Below are 19,072 nucleotides of genomic sequence, written 5' to 3' on the forward strand. Positions count from 1 at the left end.
GTGAACAACAAAGATGCTGCAGGGAGTGGAGCATCTCCCGTGTGAGGAAAGGCTGAGGGAGCTGGGGCTCTGGCGCTGGACAAGAGCAGACTGAGGGGGGACTCATTCATGGGGATCAATATGGAAAGGGGGAGTGTCAGGAGGATGGAGCCAGGCTCTTCTCAGTGACAACCAATGATAGGACAAGGGGCAATGGGGGCAAACTGGAACACAGGAGGTTCTGCTTAAATATGAGAACCAACTTTTTCCCGGTGAGGGTGGCAGAGCCTGGCCCAGGCTGCCCAGGGGGTTGTGGAGTCTCCTTCTCTGCAGACATTCCAACCCGCCTGGACACCTTCCTGTGTAACCTCATCTGGGTGTTCCTGCTCCATGGGGGGATTGCACTGGATGAGCTTTCCAGGGCCCTTCAACCCCTGATGTTCTGGGATTCTGTGATTTTGTGATTCTGTAACAGGAAGAGTCATAACTCTTAGTCACAAAAAAAAAAATTAATAATTTCCAGGTTTCTGCAGACTTGTGTTCTGTTCCCTGGATGTGGCTGCAGTCACAGGCCCCCTGACTGCTGGAAAAGCCTTTGCCCCAAGCTAGACTGTACAGGACACTGAAGCATTTGTTTTCTTCAGAAAGCAATTTTCCTGTACAATCTTTTTTTTTTTTTTTTTTTTTTTCATTATTTCTCACAGATACCATATGGTAGGAAGAATATATATTTATGAGAAATTTAGCTTAGCCTTTTTTCTGCTGTTAGATGTTATCATATCACCATCACTGAAACCAAATACAAGGATATTTCTAGAATTTTAAAGTATTGTAGTGGTACATGTGATTCTTCTGTGCTCAGATTGTTTGCCACAGGAGAACTTAAAGAGGAAAACGAACAAATCAGGAGGGATGTACTGATGTAGAGGGGGAGATCATTCTTCCTTTGGACAGATAAATGATACTGCTAAAAAAGAGACATTTCCAAAACCTGGAGGGATTGTCAGACGGAAAAGACCTCTTAAAAGTGCAAGGAGCAGACAGCCGGGTCTCAGAAATGACTGAAAAAAGCTTTCTGGGAACTAGAAGAAACTGTACAGTTTGCTTCATTTTAAAAAGCGAGACTAAAGCTTGGCTACAGCTTGACCAAAAATGTGCTTGAAAAGCAGCTTAACCAGCCCTTGCAAGGACACAATGGGCAGGGAGATATTTGTTTATAAACTTCAAAATTTGTATTCTGTCATGTCAAATGATTTTCAGTTTTTTTTCCATTTCAAAGGTTACTCGTTTTAGTTTATACTCTAATCAAAACAGTACTTTGGCCTTCTTGGGTGAGTTTAGTTTCAAGAAGGTCTAGTCAGATTTGGAGCTTAGTGCTGCAACAAGAGTACTGCTCAAGTTTATAAGAACATACTTTAATGTCATTGTAGGTAAGACTTTGCAACCTACCCAAGCAAATTAGAAGTTCAAGCTCCACTGAGCTGTGATTCTGGCCAATTTTATAGTACATTCTTTTTCTAACGTCTATTATACCTCTGGACAATGTCTTGGGTACAAGTCCAGTGAATGCAGCATAATTAACCTTTAAACTCACATTTGCAAAGAAAAACTGATAATTGTAATTAAATAATTCTGGCCTCAGACCTCAGAAACAGACACATTAAGGCAAAAACGTGCGAATGGGTGTCATTCCACTGACCTAATAAAATGTTGAATTTTCACTTGTATGCCAGTGTGGACAATTAAATTTTCAGAGTTATATGAGAAATTGGAAAGCTATTTTCAAGGATTCACACTTCTGAAGTTCTTTTGTTTGCTTCTGTGTTTTGTAAGTGTGAGAGGTGCCATGAACCCAAACCCAGTCTCAAGTCATTCACCAGTTTGAGGTTTTACTTCTATATCTGGTTGGTTTCCAGAATTGTTTGCAGTCTGTATATCCCCTGTGATGCAAGCCCTCTAAAGATATGTAGTAGACACATATTGCTGACATTTTTATTCAAAGTAACCACCAATGAGACCAGGATAAAACTGGTGGGAGCGCGATTTTATGTAATTCTTCATCTCTTCACATACCCATTGCACTTTACATCTCTTTGCCAATATTTATAGTTTTGATTTGCCTCCAAATGTTTTCCTCTTCACTTGGTGAACTCTTTGTACTTTAAGAGACCTATTAGAAATACACTACTCAGTTTAAGCATACTGCTAAAATTACACTCGCTTTGAGAACATTAGTTAAAAGATTTTCAGAAATGAGGCCATGACTGGCTGGCCAAATAAACCAGGACAACAGCAAATGTTGAACTGTCTGAAGTCTGGGAACCACAGTGAGCTTTGGAATTTGATTTTAAACTGAACTCTTGCTTGTTGCAAACTCATCTGTTCGTAAGTCTTCTCAAAAACAGAAGAAGAGCGCTAAAGTGTGCAGAGGCATTAACAATTCTTGTACAGAAATACAGATTAAGGGTTTGGTTTATACTCCTGAAAGAGACAATTATATGGGAAGATAAGAAAAAAAATTGAAGAGAAAGGTTATCCTGAGGTCTCTTCTTATGTCACAACACAAAGTCATGGTGACATCCAATGTAATAAGAAATGACAAAAGGAAATACTTTTTTTAAAACAGCGTGTACCTCAACAGAAGAATCTATGTCATTAGGAGATATTTTAGACAGAGATTACAGGAAATTCCCACAGGGGTTGAAAAATTGCCTGCACAACATAAAAACTCAGAAATATAAAAGGATAATATACTTTTTAAAAAGTTATTTCAAACCATCTCGTTCAGAGCTTAATTCACATTTCAGATATTAGCCACTTGATAGGGGCTGACATCTGCCACTTATCATTAAGAAATTATAATGCCTCATCCATTGTGGCAATTCTCAAGCAAGGATATAAAATTTAGAGCATGGTTTAAAGAGACCAGGGTGTACAATGTACGTGAAACGTAAAGACACATCAGAGATTTCACTCACAAACAGGGACAAACATTCAGGAAAGACTTTCACCATAATACAAAAAGTAAAAAAAAAAACAGGATAGATGGCAAAAAAATATCCAAGCTCCTTCTACAAGTCAGCTGCGTGCAGAGAATGCCCCTACTTTGAATTTTCATTACATGGCTGAGCCAAGGGTTATGACACAAAGAAATTAAGCAGAGGTGCAGTTATAGACACCTGCATCTGAAATAACTTGATATTATTTTTTAAAACAGGAATACTAACACACAATCTTAAGAGGAGATTAAATCATTACTTTTCTTAGTAAAGGCGTTGTATCACATATTCACAGAACCTCCACATTTTTCTCTACAGATATCCAAACAGACCACCCTTCCTCCATTCAAACCCATCCCACACAAATGCCTATCTCATAATTTCTTTCATTCAAATAATGCCAACGTGCCTCTCATCAGCAACCTTTCTGGTCCTATTCAGACAGAGGTGAAAACCTCTCCAGATGAGCAATGTGGGAATTAGCAAAGGGAAGAGTAAATGAGCCCGTTCTTAGCAGCCAGTTCTTTCACACATCATGGAGCTAGGATCTCAAAATTAAAAAAAAAAAAAATAGATAAATAAAACCAATACAGACAAACTTACCAGTATCATAAAAAAATTCACACAATGCCAAAGAGTGCACTGTTTACGCCATGTGTAAACTCCCCTAATTATGGAAGTAATCACCAACATGTACACTACTCTTATCACCGCAGCGCCTTGTTAGTTTTATACTGTGACATGTTACGGGAGCTATTGTACAAAACTTATGCATTTGTGTGTAGAATTTGTCACAGCTGAGGGAAGATCCTGTCACAATACTTCTTTTGAAGCACAAAATCTGAGACAGCTCAATTCATCTTTTGTTCAGTGCAAGCACAAAATGAAGTTCTTTCAGCGCAGCCATCCCTTCGGCTATTAATTGTGCTCGTGGCATTCTGGTTGGGAAGAAAACTGCTGGTCAAACACGACAGTAATGTAAAAATGTGTTGCCTGAAGGAGTGATCACTTAGGAGAGAGCTAAGATAACAAGCTTCACTGATTTCATTATTTTAACCAGTCTTCCAGCTCTCACGTGAAATTAGCTCGTTGTTGTTCTCAAGCTATTTCTGAGGCTGTTTCTGAAGTTGGTATGTAATAGTCTGGAGAAAACAAACCAAGTGGTGTAGTTCAGTCTCTCATCCTTCCTACCTTCTTTGTATAATTAAGAGCAACTTTTAAAGTGCTCTTCGAATTAGGAATTAGCATCAACGACATTTATGAAAATCCTTGTAGGTATCTCCTTACATTGAGCTGGAATAAGCTGCACACTCGCTAAGCTTGGGATGATTTCTGGCATTTGCCCACTTTAATAAGATGCAGGAAATGTTTTATATTTAATTCAGGCAAATGAGTTGGACTGAGTTATTTTCCTCTACTTAATGATTTCATCAGAACTTAGGGATTTTTGCTTGTTTTTGAAAGAATGGGGCATGGACATCAAAAGAAAACCACTGTGAAACCATGGATCACTGCATAATGATATCACCCACTGTCTGATTGCAATCAGAAGACTTGATTATGCTACGCACACTTCTTGCATTTATTGTGCAGAGAGAAGCATTTTGCCGTGCAGAAAAATACAATACTCTTGTTCGTCATGTTCTGTGAAGAAATATCTATGTTTATGGAATGTTATAGAGCTATGTAGCACTCTCTGATGTGGCATTAAAATCAGAAATTATCTGATCATTGGGACCTCAGATACTTTTCTGAGTGCTGGTGTCTATTAATGTGGGACTAAATCTTGGCTAACACAGCTAAACAGCTTCTAGCACCCAGAGTAGCTCATTTAGATCTAAATCAGGTATCCCTGCTTATCATGCACTGGATACATATGCACATACAAGTAATATTGAGGAGTGCACATATACATTTATATGCATATACTCAGACACACAGATACTGAATTCCAGTAACTACTTCTCACTGCATTTCCCTTTGTATGACAAAATAACACTTTACAGAATCTTGTTCAGCTATAATGGAATGATGCACATTGAATCTTCCTCTTTTACTAAAGAAAGATGGATAATCTCCTGTTTTGGGTCTGCTCTAAGAACCCTCACAGGAACTTTTCATAAAAATAATTTGTACATTATTCTATTATTTTAAAAAGAAGTTGTGTGCTTACTCTTCCCCACACATGAAACATGTAATTATGACACATAGTGAATAATCATAATAGCCTCATATGTTAAAATAGCTGTTATCATAGATTAGCTTTGCCAGAAAAGGGACCAGAGTGAAAGAGGTAGGGAAGGAGAACAAAAATATTTATCTATGTATCTTTCCACTTAAATGTCTCATGTTATATGAAGATGTATTATTTTAATTATGATAGTTTTCTGAGGTCATATAGAGCTTTGAAAAGGCTGTGTTAACTATTGGAATTACACCAATGCTCAAATTGGGAACAGTTTGGAACATATCCTGTCCAATATTCCAAGAGAAACACTTGAGGAAATATGTTTGACATGTTAATGTAGTAACGTTGTTTAGCAGGGAATATATTTAATAATTTAAGATACATGGCTTTAAGGCTTGGTTTGGTGCTGCATTTTTTCAAACACAGAAAGTAAATGGAAGGAAAACATGCTCTTCTGCTCACTTACGCAGCAGCATCCATTTCTGTCCTTCATCCTGGAATTGCACGGTCTCAGAAAAGAATAAATAATTTACCCACAAAGCAGACATGCTTGAGATGGCTCTGCCAATGCTCAGCCCAGGATGGAACTGTGGAGAAGCTGGAGCAAAGCCCAGTTACATGGAAAATGCTGCATTGCCTATGGGTGACACACTTACTTCATCTCCCCCAAATGAGGAATCCCCCTGCCCCTTACTGCATGTGGCTGTATGCAGGTCCCCTTCTGCATGTGCAAGTAAGTTAAATATAAAACAGGAGAGAGAATACAATAGCTAGCTCATGCTTTTCTGAAGGAAAACTTACAGATCGCTGTAGACAAGGCCATAAATCTGTGCTGTGCTGTGGTGGTAAATTCCTCTCAGGATAATTAAAAGCAGGATCACAACAAAAGCTGGAAGCCCCCAGCTCAAAAGGAAGTAAAGCAGATAGCGCCGTTCGGTGTGTTCGTCGTTCATCACCAGGACGTACCAGAAATTAACGGCCTGAAGAATAATGCAGAATGTTAATCAGTAGACTTGGTGGATGATGAGCTATCCCAAGAAACAAATCACTCTGAATGTCATAATACAGCATATTTCTGTCCCAGCGTATGTGTATATATAAACATTTTTCAACATAAATATTTTGCTCTCATTTTCTTTTCTTAAGTGATCAAAAGAGGCTGATTATAAAAGAAGTATGTGTATTTATATAACTGTTAGATTTGGGATTAGACTATTGGAGAGGAAGGGACACCCCATTTAGCACAAAATGCTGTTTTTGCAGTGCAAACATAAGTTTTCTTCTTGGATTTCCATTGCTTCACATGAAAGACTCACAGACAATATTGCTAAATGTGATCTGTGCTGAATCTTTCTGTGCTGTTGTTCACCTCTATGTATCTTATTGTATGAAATACACAAACCTCCTTCAGTGGTTCTGATTGTGGTTCTGTTCTGGGCTCACCAGTAGAACAAAGACATGGAGTGAGTCCAGCAAATGACCATGAAGAAGATTAATAGGCCTGAGCATCTCTTCTAAGAGGTTGAGGTACCTGGGACTGTTCAGCCTGGAGAAGAAAAGGCTCACGGGGTCTTACCCATGAGTATATTATAAATAACTGATAGGAGGGAGTGATGAAGAGGGTAACAGACTCTCCTCACTGGCGCTCAATGGCAGGACAAGTGGCAATGGGTACAAATTAATATACATTAAATGGCATCTGAACACAACAAAAAGCTTTTTTTTACTGTAGGGGTGGTCACAGAATCAGAGAATGTCAGGGGTTGGAAGGGGCCTGGAAAGCTCATCAGTGCAATCCCCCCATGGAGCAGGAACACCCAGATGAGGTTACACAGGAAGGTGTCCAGGCGGGTTGGAATGTCTGCACAGAAGGAGACTCCACAACCCCCCTGGGCAGCCTGGGCCAGGCTCTGCCACCCTCACCAGGAACAAGTTTCTTCTCAACTTTCAGTGGAATCTCCTGTGTTACAGTTTGAACCCCTTACCCCTTGTCCTACCATTGGTTGTCACCAAGAAGAGCCTGGCTCCATCCTCATGACACTCACCCTTTATATATTTATAAACATCAATAAGGTCCCCCCTCAGTGTCCTCTTGTCCAGCTCCAGAGCCCCAGCTCCCTCAGCCTTTCCTCACACGGGAGATGCTCCACTCCCTGCAGCATCTTGGTGGCTGCGCTGGACTCTCTCCAGCAGTTCCCTGTCCTGCTGGAACTGAGGGGCCACAACTGGACACAAGATTCCAGGTGTGCTCTCCCCAGGGCAGAGCAGAGGGGCAGGAGAACCTCTCTGACCTACTGACCACCCCCTTCTAATCCACCCCAGGTACCATTGGCCTTCCTGGCCACAAGGGCCCAGTGCTGGCTCATGGCCATCCTGCTGTCCCCAGGACCCCCAGGTCCCTTTCCCCTACACTGCTCTCTAATAGGTCATTCCCCAACTTATACTGGAACCTGGGGTTGTTCCTGCCCAGATTCAAGACTCTACACTTGCCCTTGTTATATTTCATTAGATTTTTCCCTGCCCAACTCTCCAGCCTGTCCAGGTCTCGCTGGATGGTGAACACCAGGCCAAGCTGTCCAGAGAGGTTGTGGAGTTTCTGTCTTTAACCAAAACTCAACATAGTCCAGCCCTAGCTGACCCTACTTGATCCAGGACTAGACAGTCTCAAGATGCCCCTGCAGCTTCAGTGGTTCCATGATTCTGTGTAATATTTGTACAAGATTTTGAGAAAAAAATGCAAATAAGTGAATGTAAATTCACACACATCTCTACAACAATTGGTCTTCTTATGTTCAACTCATCATCAAGTGGCATAAGTATTTAAAACCACACATGAATCAAAATGAAGATGTGGATTAGCTGAAATCTCCGAAAAGAATTGTCAGTATGAGTAAGGAAACCCTTCAAGTAAAACAAAATACTTGTAGTTTTGCTTGGATCTTTGCATTTTCTTTAAGACATTAATAGTAGAAACACTTCCCTATGTGCTCAGCATTTTTTTTGTGCACGTCCACACAGACGACTTCTTTCTAATAAACACCTTAACTAATCATAGTACAAACACGATGTGCAAAACATTTCTTCACGTCCTCCTTTTCAAAGCTACAACTCTGCACGTTCTGGCCTTTTATATGGGGTGAATAAGGGATTAATTTTGTCTTATTCTGTCTAGGGGGCATCTAATTGAAGCTTGTGCCTCTAGCCTGTGTTGACAGCCAGCAAAGAGAGAACAGAGATCTTCAGGCACTAGTTCGTGCTTACCAAATAATATTCATCTCTTTCCATTGTCTACATACATTTCATACATTAATGTTGATTTCTATGCTTAATTTGCAGCTGTCAGTTGTTAGGTAAAGTCCATATACAGTGACAAGACAATTGCAAAGAGATTATTTTTGTTTGTGAAATTTTGATTACCCTCAGGCAAGGGTTTGTCTACCAGTTTGTTCAGACAAAGTTTTCACAATCAATTGCTTAATTAGTGGTTTGTGGATTCTTTATGTAGGTCTCATCGGTTAATTATTATTAAAGTGTTATTTTTGTGATTTATATAGCACGAACATACAATACTTTCTATCATGAATCATAAAGCACATTGCATATGCTAAAAACTCGTTTTCAAAAACATTGTTAGTTTAGTAAGCACTTTAAATGCTCCCTTAGAGAATGATATTTTATTAATATGTCCAGTGGATTTAATTATATTAATTAAGTAGCAATTATTATGGCCTTCTTTATTTTCATTTGGTGATTGGTGCTATGTGAACAAAGGCAAAGTTTGTTTTCCTTAAAAGTACACAGGAAAAGTCCTACCATGTAATTGTAACTGTCCTGTGTAGGCTGAAGGAACACAGAAAAACTATTAATTCCGTTGTTGGACATTCACAGGAAGAAAACGTTAAACAGATGAAAGTGGTATTTGGAAAAAAATTATCTACAGTTTGTGGAAAGATTTGGTTGTTCTGTTATAACCTCCTTTTCTTTCTTAACTTTTAGAGGGGATTGAAAACCCATTCAAGATTCTGTTTGTCACCTTAGGCCAATAAACGTTCCTCAAATTACATGCCCTTGTAGTCCTGACTGGGCTGCGCTTCACCGCAAGCAGTTCCAGACAGCAAAATCCTTGGACTGATTTATGCTATTATGCTCAGGGAGTGTTGGTTCCACTAATTCCTACAACCTGGTAAACATTGTTCTCAGTTGCCCGGCTGAGATTGCTTTCTAAGAAATCGTACCTCATGTCCTTGCTCTGTGTTTGTTTAGACGTGTTTACCTATCTCACCTCATTTATCACATTTAATACTTTAACAGCAGTCCTGCTGCAAAGATGTGAGGGGGTTTGGATAGTTCTCCATGTGCTGAGCAGTCACATTTCTGTCTTCATAATTATAAGTTCTCGTCTTCAACCCTTTTTGATGTCCCAAAACTTAATCAAGGAAATACAAATAGTGGAGCTATATTTAGCAAATCTTTTCCTGTTGCCATGCTGCAACAATAACCAGTCCTACAGAAGAATAAAACGTACAGTCCATTTTGCAGCTTCTCAGGTGGAGGAACAAATGTACAAGCTGTGATTGTTCTGATGTAGCATGCAAAACAATTACATATTCAAATAACACCCTAATGAGACAACGTGAACTTCAGTGTTTTGTTTTATAATGAGGCAATAAATTGAAATTACCTTTGCAGAATCAGGGTGGATTGTGGGTTTTTTTTTATTACTTTATTTATCTGTTAACTTACCTTTAGTGATAATCTGTGGATACATGGTAAACATTAGCAAAATACTTTAAATAAAGCCTTTCCCAACTTCCTGGGAAAACTTCTGTTTCCCTTCTTCCTTGTTTTTAGGAATGGCCATAGCTTTCATTTTCAGCATGGCTGCACACTTTTACAAATTCATAAATCACTCTTAAAAATAAGCATTACACTTATCATAAGATAAGCACTTGTCTTACAAGTCCACAATAAATTTACAGAAAATTTAAGGTGCCATTAAATTCACAAAGGAGGAGGATTCACGTATGAGTGAGAGCAAGCTCAGGCATCTACTCTGGTTTGCTTATTGAACTGCCACTTTTACTGTTGATTTACTTCACTGTAGCAAAGGCTTGAAAAAGTACAAAAACTCCACCTTTTCCCAAAATTTTATTCTATGTCAGAATTGGCAGTTGAGAACTACACTATTCTAATTTTTTCCTCAAAAGATGACTTTTAACTTTTTTTGGTAACATTTTAATTATTTTTGGTAACAAGTTAGAAAATGCTAAGAGAAGAAAACTATTTTTCCTGATAAATGGTTGTCATATACTACAGATTTGCCATGGGAAGGACAACAGAATATCAAAAGGCATCCTTAGCGTGTCCTCCTAACATAAAAGTGCAGATTGCCTTTGAAAATACAGGCAACATACATTTCTATGTAGGCATATCTGTCAGGATGAAGACTTCTGAATTTCAGACGTTAGTATAAGGCAAATATTTCAGGCTAAGTTCACTTTGCAGGCACAATGAGTTATGTGCACCTTACTTATTCATTTTCTTCTGCAGTCAATAAAGCCTCATCCTTAAAGAACTGGGTAATGTCATCAACATTCTGCAACTTACAAAAATCTCCCTACAAAAGCCAAGAAACAAGATGATGTGCTATAAAGGGACAGGAACACTCAGACAAACAAGGATGACTTGATGTGGCCTTTGTTCTGACTCTGAAAATGGACCGGGTGGTCTCTGAGGTCCTTTCTGTTCCCACATTTCAGCCAACAAGAGGGTAGTAGCTATGTGTGTAGTATAAATACTAATACTGAACATAAGCCTACAAATATGAGAACCTAAAAATGGAAAAAGAAGTAGAATACGAAGCTATAGATTTAGTTGTTGCAGCCACTGGTAAAATATGACAAAATGCTAAGTATAATTACTATACCTGGTAATATGCAGAACATGGAAAGATTAGGACAAAAAAATAAGGAAATTGTCCTAAAGTCTGGAAAGTAAAGAACTTTGGTGTGAACTACAGAATTGAATCTATAGCTTGAATGGTACTGTTAAATCCATGTTTTCCTGTAGACTTTTGCTTCCTGGAAATGTTGCTCCACCATCTTTTGAGCACTTAAAATTGTCTGGATGTTCTGGATGTTTCAGTTCCATGTATCTGCACATAGCTGCACACTTGGTTGTCACACTCACCCACTTCTGTATGCAGCAATGAAGACTGACACTAGCAGATTTGTATAATGTGAGTTACTGAAAAAACATATGCATTACGCTATACAGCCTCACAGAGGGCAGAGTGGCTGCACAAGTGACACAGAATCTGTGCATACTTTTGCTGTTTCTCAGACAGAAGTATTTAAGTATAAATACATTATTAATTTTGCCTTCCAAATCAAGTCATGTGTATTAAGCATAGCACGCTGAGAAATATTGACACTCATTTCTGAGGCACTTAAATCTGCCATTTAGACAACAGTGTCATCTAGAGTTCCCAAATCAGTTTGATTTTCCCTTGCTAATGTTGTCATGGGGACCAATTAGAGCTCAGAGATGTCGCTGAGTGCCCTGGCATTGCTTCCTCCTTCTGCAATGAGATATATAAATTGAGAACGTTTTCTCAATCTAGAGGAGCAAATTGTAGCTGAGGGCTGGGTTGATCTATGTTTCAGGTGATTTCTTTGCTTTTGGGTCTTTCATTATTCATTTATTTGCATTCTATCTTAAGCACCTTGGTCTCTTCAGGCTTCCATGAAGAGTCTTCATGATGAACACACAAGCCTGAGGTTCCACTAAATGCAATGGGAGATGCAAGTTCTTGGGACTTGGCCAAAGTCTACTCTGACAAAAATTACAAAGGATTTCAACTACGGGCATAAAAATGGCCAATGGTCAACAGTCATACAATTTTTTGTTGTTGTAAGTGATTAATCCTTGAATAAGACTAAGCTTTTGAAATGGGAATCCATTTGCAACTTAATATGTAAAATGTGTAGGATGGGAAGACAACACATTGTCAAAAACTGAGCACTCAAAACATGAGATATCCTACTAAAATAGCAACTTATAAGTATTGTTTTGCCTGTCCATAACAATAAATGTTCAAGAGATCTGAAGCAACTTAGGAAAGAAGTGAATGAGCAGCTGGGAAGATGATAATTTACAGGTCAAAATAATTCAGGTTAGTTAACCTAAGAGAAAGTCATAAGCCAAGCTAGGAGAAGTACAACAGGAAAATTTCTGTACTGAGACAGTAGAAAGTAACATCCACTGGAGAGAATATTCAATATTTCTAACTGTATAAACTAGTGAAAAACAACAAGACTAAAAAGATTACTAGTATCACTAGAGACAGAGCAATTTAGGTCTCTTTGCTCCATTTTCATGAGCGGCTGCGGCAGCAGCGTACGTGACACAACGTCTACTTGTAGCTTGTGAAGACCACAAGCAGAGTGGACCTGTTAGAGAGACTGTGAGGGTTCTCAATGAAAGCAAACCTGGCATCATCCCAGAAAAAATGCCAGATACCACCTGTATGTCACCAGGACACAAAGCTGTGTTTAAATTCAGTTTAATTTGAAATTCTTGGTTTGGTCCAACAACCCGCATATTGGAGGATTTGTATGGTAATGTGTGGAGCTGCATATATAAAGCAGTGTGCTACAATAAACGTGCTATGGACAAATACACTTAAAATAATAGACAAATTAATGGCATAATTCTTGCCTTAGTGCTAAATATACATTTCTAGATGAGGGCATGATAATGTATTTTCCAAATAACCTCACAGCTTGCTATTTTGACTAACTTACAACTGGTAATTTCCCCAAACAAATTTGATTGCTCATGGTCTCCCACATTAGTTCAACTGTTTTTTACGGCATTTACTGTTACATAATGTGCCAAAAGAGCAACGGAGTTGGTGATGGGTCTGGAGCACAAGTGTGATGGGAGCGGCTGAGGGACCTGGGGGGTTCAGCTGGAGAACAGGAGCTGAGGGGAGACCTTCTGATCTCTGAACTGCCTGAAAGGAGCTTGGAGCCAGGGGGGTCGGGCTCTGCTCCCCAGGAACAAGCGCCAGGAGCAGAGGAAACGGCCTCAAGTTGCACCAGGGGAGGCTGAGGTTGGATGTGGGGAACAATTTCTTCCCAAAGGGCTGTGGGGCATTGGAACAGGCTGCCCAGGGCAGTGCTGGAGTCACCATCCCTGGAGCACTTGGACAGACACGGAGATGACATTCTCTGGGACATGATTTAGGGTTGGACTTGGTAGGGTTGGGTAAATGATTGGAGTTGGTGATCTTAAAGGTCATTTCCCAACCAAAGTGATTCTATGATCTTATGAAAATTCTGGTACTATTTATGAATATATATACTCCTCATTTTAATGCAAACTTATGAAGGTATGTTTGTCATATCATACAAGTCTAATAAATAAAATGTTACTGGCTAAAAAAATTACAGTGTAGTTTACACTTACATTTCACCTGTAAGAGACTGTTTCAAAAGACCAAATAAGAGATGCTGAGGAAAGGTCTTAACTGTAATAAAACCATTTAGTCAGTGTTTTCAGACAGTAATTTTTACAGGATGAAGTGAGATGTGGGAATTCTCACACACTTGGAATGGATATTAATGGAAAAGTCTTTGTAGGGTTCAAATATTTACCCCTGGAGCTGTGACACTCTAGGTTTAATAAAGACCATCTAATGTTTTCCCTCTGTAGTAGCATTGATTTTCAGAGATACATATACTACAATATAACAGAAACACATTCCAACTACTAGTTACTTTTACAGAAGCTGAAAAAGACTGAGACCAACCTGAATAAGCATCCAGCTGAACTGGCAGAGGTAAAGGTAATGGGTAACAGAGGCAAGGGCAGAGCAGCTTTCCTCCGAGAGATGTTGGCTCATGTAAGCAGAGGCCAGAAACGAAATCTGCAGGGAAAAATATGAATACACGCACATTAGAATTAAACAAAATTGATCTAATTCTGTTTGGAAGTAAAACATACATTCAGTTACTGTTCCAGAGACTTGGGAGAGATATCTTGGATGTTTAATATTCGGCCAAAAGATGTGACTCTTTAGCACTGTTGGCCACAAAACTGGCTTTAAAGTTTTTGCAGGCAACCTAGGATCTGTTACATCCATATGTGAAAAGACTATTGGGACATTCAATATTTATGGTTTAATACTGTTCCCCAGACTCACTGCCATGCAACATTAGACACTGGTTTTGTATCTGAGGGTGGAGGTTTTCCTCCATAAAATAAAAGGAGATGTTGCCTCCTGATTTCAGTGAGGCCAGAAATTTTATCAACAGACTCAAGAGGCATTTATTGTCTTCAGACTGTCAGACGAGTAGCAATATTATACCCCATCACATAGGAGAGCAATACTGTTGATCAAGAGCAGTCCAGGATTTCACACTCACAAGGCAGATGGTTTTTTTCCACAGACATACCAAATGCCAAAGGATTATATATCGAACAGATAAGTAGCCAATGCATTGTCTAAGGAACAAAGGTATTCCAGTTCCAACTGCAATGGACACTGACAAACAATTTCAATATAGCATTGAAAACTAAAACACAACTCGGAAACATTTAGCTCTATTTTCTGTGAATTTCTTTGCAGAGGAAATAGTTCTACAAGCAGATTTCATTAAAGAATTAAAGTGTCCATATAAAGAAAGGCCCAATTTACCTACTGAACACCTGCAGTAACTGATGACTTCTTTACTTCACAAGGAATGTACTAATTTGACTAACAGCATGTTGGCTTCTTAGTAATAGCAATTTATGGACTGTGCAGATTGATTTGACATTCATAAAATGAGAAGATTGGGTATGGAAGGAAGTTTTAGTATACCGAGTGATTTGGCATACACCTGGACATTGTATTTACAATGAAAACACATGTATGGAATTGGATAACTCTTACGCAGTCTCTTTACTACAAAAAATAATTCTTTTAAAGGCAGGGTCTGAGTATTGACAGACAGATAATGTTATCTCACCATGGAATGGAAGAATAAGAACGAGCAACTGCATTAACAACTTGATAAAAGCAACTACGAGATGCATTTCATTATCTAAAGCAAAAAATGCACTTCTGGTACTTTATGTTGGGATCATCACTCTTCTGCTGAGAATTGGAATCTAACCATGGCCACATAACCATTCAGGTTAATACACAGTTTAATATAGACTCTTATTTGCCAAATTCTGACACTGAAAACAAATTCCATTGTCTGGAGCGGGTCAAACATACTTGAAATATGTCTGCAAGAGCTGCCTTCCTTGAGGGATAAACACAATAAAAGTTTGTGTAAACAACTCGGTAGCACCAGCCACCTCTAACAGTGCCAGCAGTTTCTCCCTAAAACTTAAGCAAATGCTTCTTAAAACAAGCAAAATACAACACACATCTGGTGCAGAGGCGTTGCCACTTTTTGATCTCTGAGGGCTTGTGTATATGTCGAGCACAGACAGCCTAGAGATAGAGAAAAACGAGGGATGAAAATACAGGCAGACTGGTCTAGTCCTGGAAACATGTTTTTAGCACCTTCTGGAGTGCATGTTGGCTTACAAGTGTTTTGCATCTCTAATTAAATAAACTGTCATTACCTTTTCCTGTGTTTCAAGAAAATTCTATACATTAAAAAAGAGAAGGATCTCACTATGTCAACAGTTTTCCAACCAAAACCACGAGGAAAGTCCAAATATTTGTTAAAAATGCCTACTTTTCAGGCTACTGACTTCTGTTCAAGAAGTAAAGCAGCAATTCAGCTGATCACTCATCTAAGAATTCATTGTGATTAGTGATATTAGAGTGTTTTAGACTCAAAAAAAGAGCAGAAAGGTAAAAGAGGCAAAGAAACATGTATGTTATTTGCATGTAGTTATTTTGCACCTTGGGTAGAAGATACAAATGAGAGTTGGACTATAACACCAAAAACAGATGGCAGACCATATTTTGAAATGTTGGGACAAGAGACAATACCTCTGCTGTTCTGACAAATGCTGGCTACTTTGGCACTTACACCTTGAAAAGCAGTTTAATAGAAACACACAGAGTGCAGGCCACTGAATAGACCTTTCCCCCCTAACATCTGAGGCAGGTAGAGAAACACACAAAAAAAGCACCTTCCAAATAAATTGTTCCTTAGACTTAACTGCCTCATGTCTTCTGTACTTTGCTTAGTTTTTAGTTGTAGTGTGAAATCTTCTGTAATAATGAACCTATTCTTTAATAAGCAAATTATGTACTATACTTTTAGATGAGTTGTTTCTTCTTGGGCCATTAAAAATGTGTTCCTTTTGATACCAATTGTTCAGAGCTCTGTTTCCAGAGATTGTATGATTTTAAATACTGCTTTTTAAACAACCTTTGTAACCTGCCATTTGGTTATATGTCAAGATTATAACATAATTCTTCTTCCTGTTACTTGTCAAGGTGATCAGTCTTGACTCAAAACGATTTAAGGGATAACAAGTGACTTACATTATGCAAGCAGCAGGCTGCTAATTTTGCGAATTTGTGTGTGATAGTTCTGTGCCACATTCAAGATTCCTCCTTACAAAACTTAAAATAAAAAAAAAAAAAAGTAAAAAAATAAAAGACAATAAGTTGATACACTTGTCTCAAAGGACAAAAAGATCTTTGACAGGGTTCCCACCTCACAGTCATTTACTCAGTTAATTAAAGGATACTGCAAATCCTTTGTCACTCTACGACAATTATTGAAGGAAATTAGCACCTGGGTTTTCAGCCTAAGTCATCAGCACCAAACTGTAAGTGAGTAAAACCAGATGATTTACAAAACTGTATGTTCCTGTACGAAGAGGAGCATTGTTGTTCCACTGTTTCCAAGCAGCAGGCTGTCTCAGAACATCACCCTGGTCCAGACCCGCCTCCTGCTTTCCAGCCTGAGCTTACTCATGGTCAATTTATATCTGCTCTTCTGCTGGAAGCCTCTCAGGTTGTAGACGATTTCCTCCTGCTTGGGGTTTGCACAATCATGGATTCACGGAAAGCGGTAGTATTGTCCCTTAGATTTCATTTTTCAAGGTTAAATAAGCTGCACAGCGTAGTGTTCTGTAGAGATACCTAAGCCGGGCTGGACAGCAAAAGCAGTTTAGCTCCATGAATACAGCTTCTGCCTGGATCAATTTATATTGTTTCTCCGAGCACTGTGAAATGCACGCTCACGAGTGTGAAAACCTGTCCTCGTGCAAAAGGCTTTGCAGCTTGTGCACCAATTTCATCATCCATCTCTATCCTGGTGCTACTTTGACCCTGTTCCTCGTGAAAACAAGTACTCAGGGCTGCGTGGAGAAGAGCTGCAGAGGTCTCACAAGATTCCCATCCAACAGTTTTCTTATCTCTGTACACACCACGTAAATACTTCTAATATATAATAAATCCCTCTCTTCTTTCTCTACCCTCCCATAGATGCCTTTTCCCACTAGTCTGACTCTTCACCCACCCGAGTTCTCGGGCTAATCGTCCCCCATTATTATTTTACTAATTACGTGACATATCATGTATTTTACTGCATTTATCTCATCAAAGAAAACTATCAGACTAGTCTGGCATGATCTGAGTATAAACACACTGGAGTCTTATTCTCCACTTCATTTGTCACTAGGTCTTTTGATAATTTTTTTTTTCTAAACTCTTACATGCTTCCGAGACAGAATTAACAGGCCTGCACCCATTAATCACTCTGTATTACATTTAGTATATTATTTTCCAGTCACATAGTAGCACTCTGAAGTGAAGGATTTGTTAAACACACTTGTTGTGGGACCTGCAAGGTATCACGCCATGATTTTCCAAGTTGGAATGGGAACCTTTTGTTCCAACGTATGAATATATCTCTCTCCATTGGGTTCTCCTTCTGCATCAGTAGCCATAACCTTCACTCCATGCTACCAACGCTATTCACCATCTTGCCTTTGTCCCAGTGGTGAGCTTTAAAATCACTATCTTTTCTGAAAATCTGATGATTTTAATTTTGTTTGTCAGGAGTCACAATTAATACATTTACTTTTCCTTCCTCATTGCAAATTTTTAGTAGAAATTCTACATTATTCGCTCTTCATTAATAAAACAAAAAAAAAATTGACAAAAATTCCACACAAGAATTCCACACTATTTTCAAGCAAACAAAACCTCCATGATACACTCATGATACACTCATTAATACCAACTATTTGTGACCAAACAAATGTACACGGTGCATTCATTGATGCCAACTATAGGTAACGTGAGGAAATGAATCAACTTTCTAATGATAAAAAAATATATTAAAATCTAAGTTAAGATATAGCAGAGCTGAACTTGGCCTCATTACAGAAATTTAGAGAGAAAAAAGTGAGTGTAAAGGAGAGTTGCCTTTGAATATTGTATAAAAGAGAGAGACTAAAAGACTGGAGCAATTCCATACCAATCAAGTAGACAACACCCAACTGAGGAGTAGTTTGGCTGAACCCTGAATAAGAAGTTGTATGTATGAAGAATAAGTATGTTGAATAGCATAGTAGCAATTACAACTTGCCACGGTAAGCGCTGAAATATGTAGTCCATATATATATGAAATATAAAGTCTATATGATGGACTTTATACTGAGGATACAGCACGTGACACACGGAAATGTCTGTGCAAGTACTGAATGTCTTTGTCTCAGTCTTTTCTAGTAAGAGCAGCCTTCAGGAAGCCATGTCCAAGAGACCAGGGTGTAAGGCCAGAGTAAGAAAGATGTATCTTCAGGTCTGAAAATACTTAAGAAAACTGGTCATATCTAAGCCCAAACTAGAGCTGGTGCTGAGCAACCTGTCAGGTATCACTACAAGTCCACTCTTAATAATCTTGATTGATCATGGTGATGGAGGGTAAGTGCC

General features: G+C 38.8%; 1 protein-coding gene across 1 annotated transcript in view; it reads right to left on the reverse strand.

The window, feature by feature from the left end:
- ADGRV1 (adhesion G protein-coupled receptor V1) overlaps positions 1 to 19,072 on the reverse strand; it is a gene marked incomplete at its 5' end in the record, with an annotated part of 258,760 nt that overhangs the window by 74,949 nt on the left and 164,739 nt on the right. The window contains 2 exons of the mRNA XM_082075144.1: positions 5,968 to 6,146; positions 13,982 to 14,098. Of these exons, the coding sequence (XP_081931270.1) occupies positions 5,968 to 6,146; positions 13,982 to 14,098 (296 nt within the window). The remainder of the gene's footprint in view (positions 1 to 5,967; positions 6,147 to 13,981; positions 14,099 to 19,072) is intronic.

The sequence above is a fragment of the Streptopelia decaocto genome (genome assembly GCF_964273445.1).
Source record: "Streptopelia decaocto genome assembly, chromosome: Z".
In the NCBI taxonomy this organism is placed as follows: Eukaryota; Metazoa; Chordata; class Aves; order Columbiformes; family Columbidae; genus Streptopelia; species Streptopelia decaocto.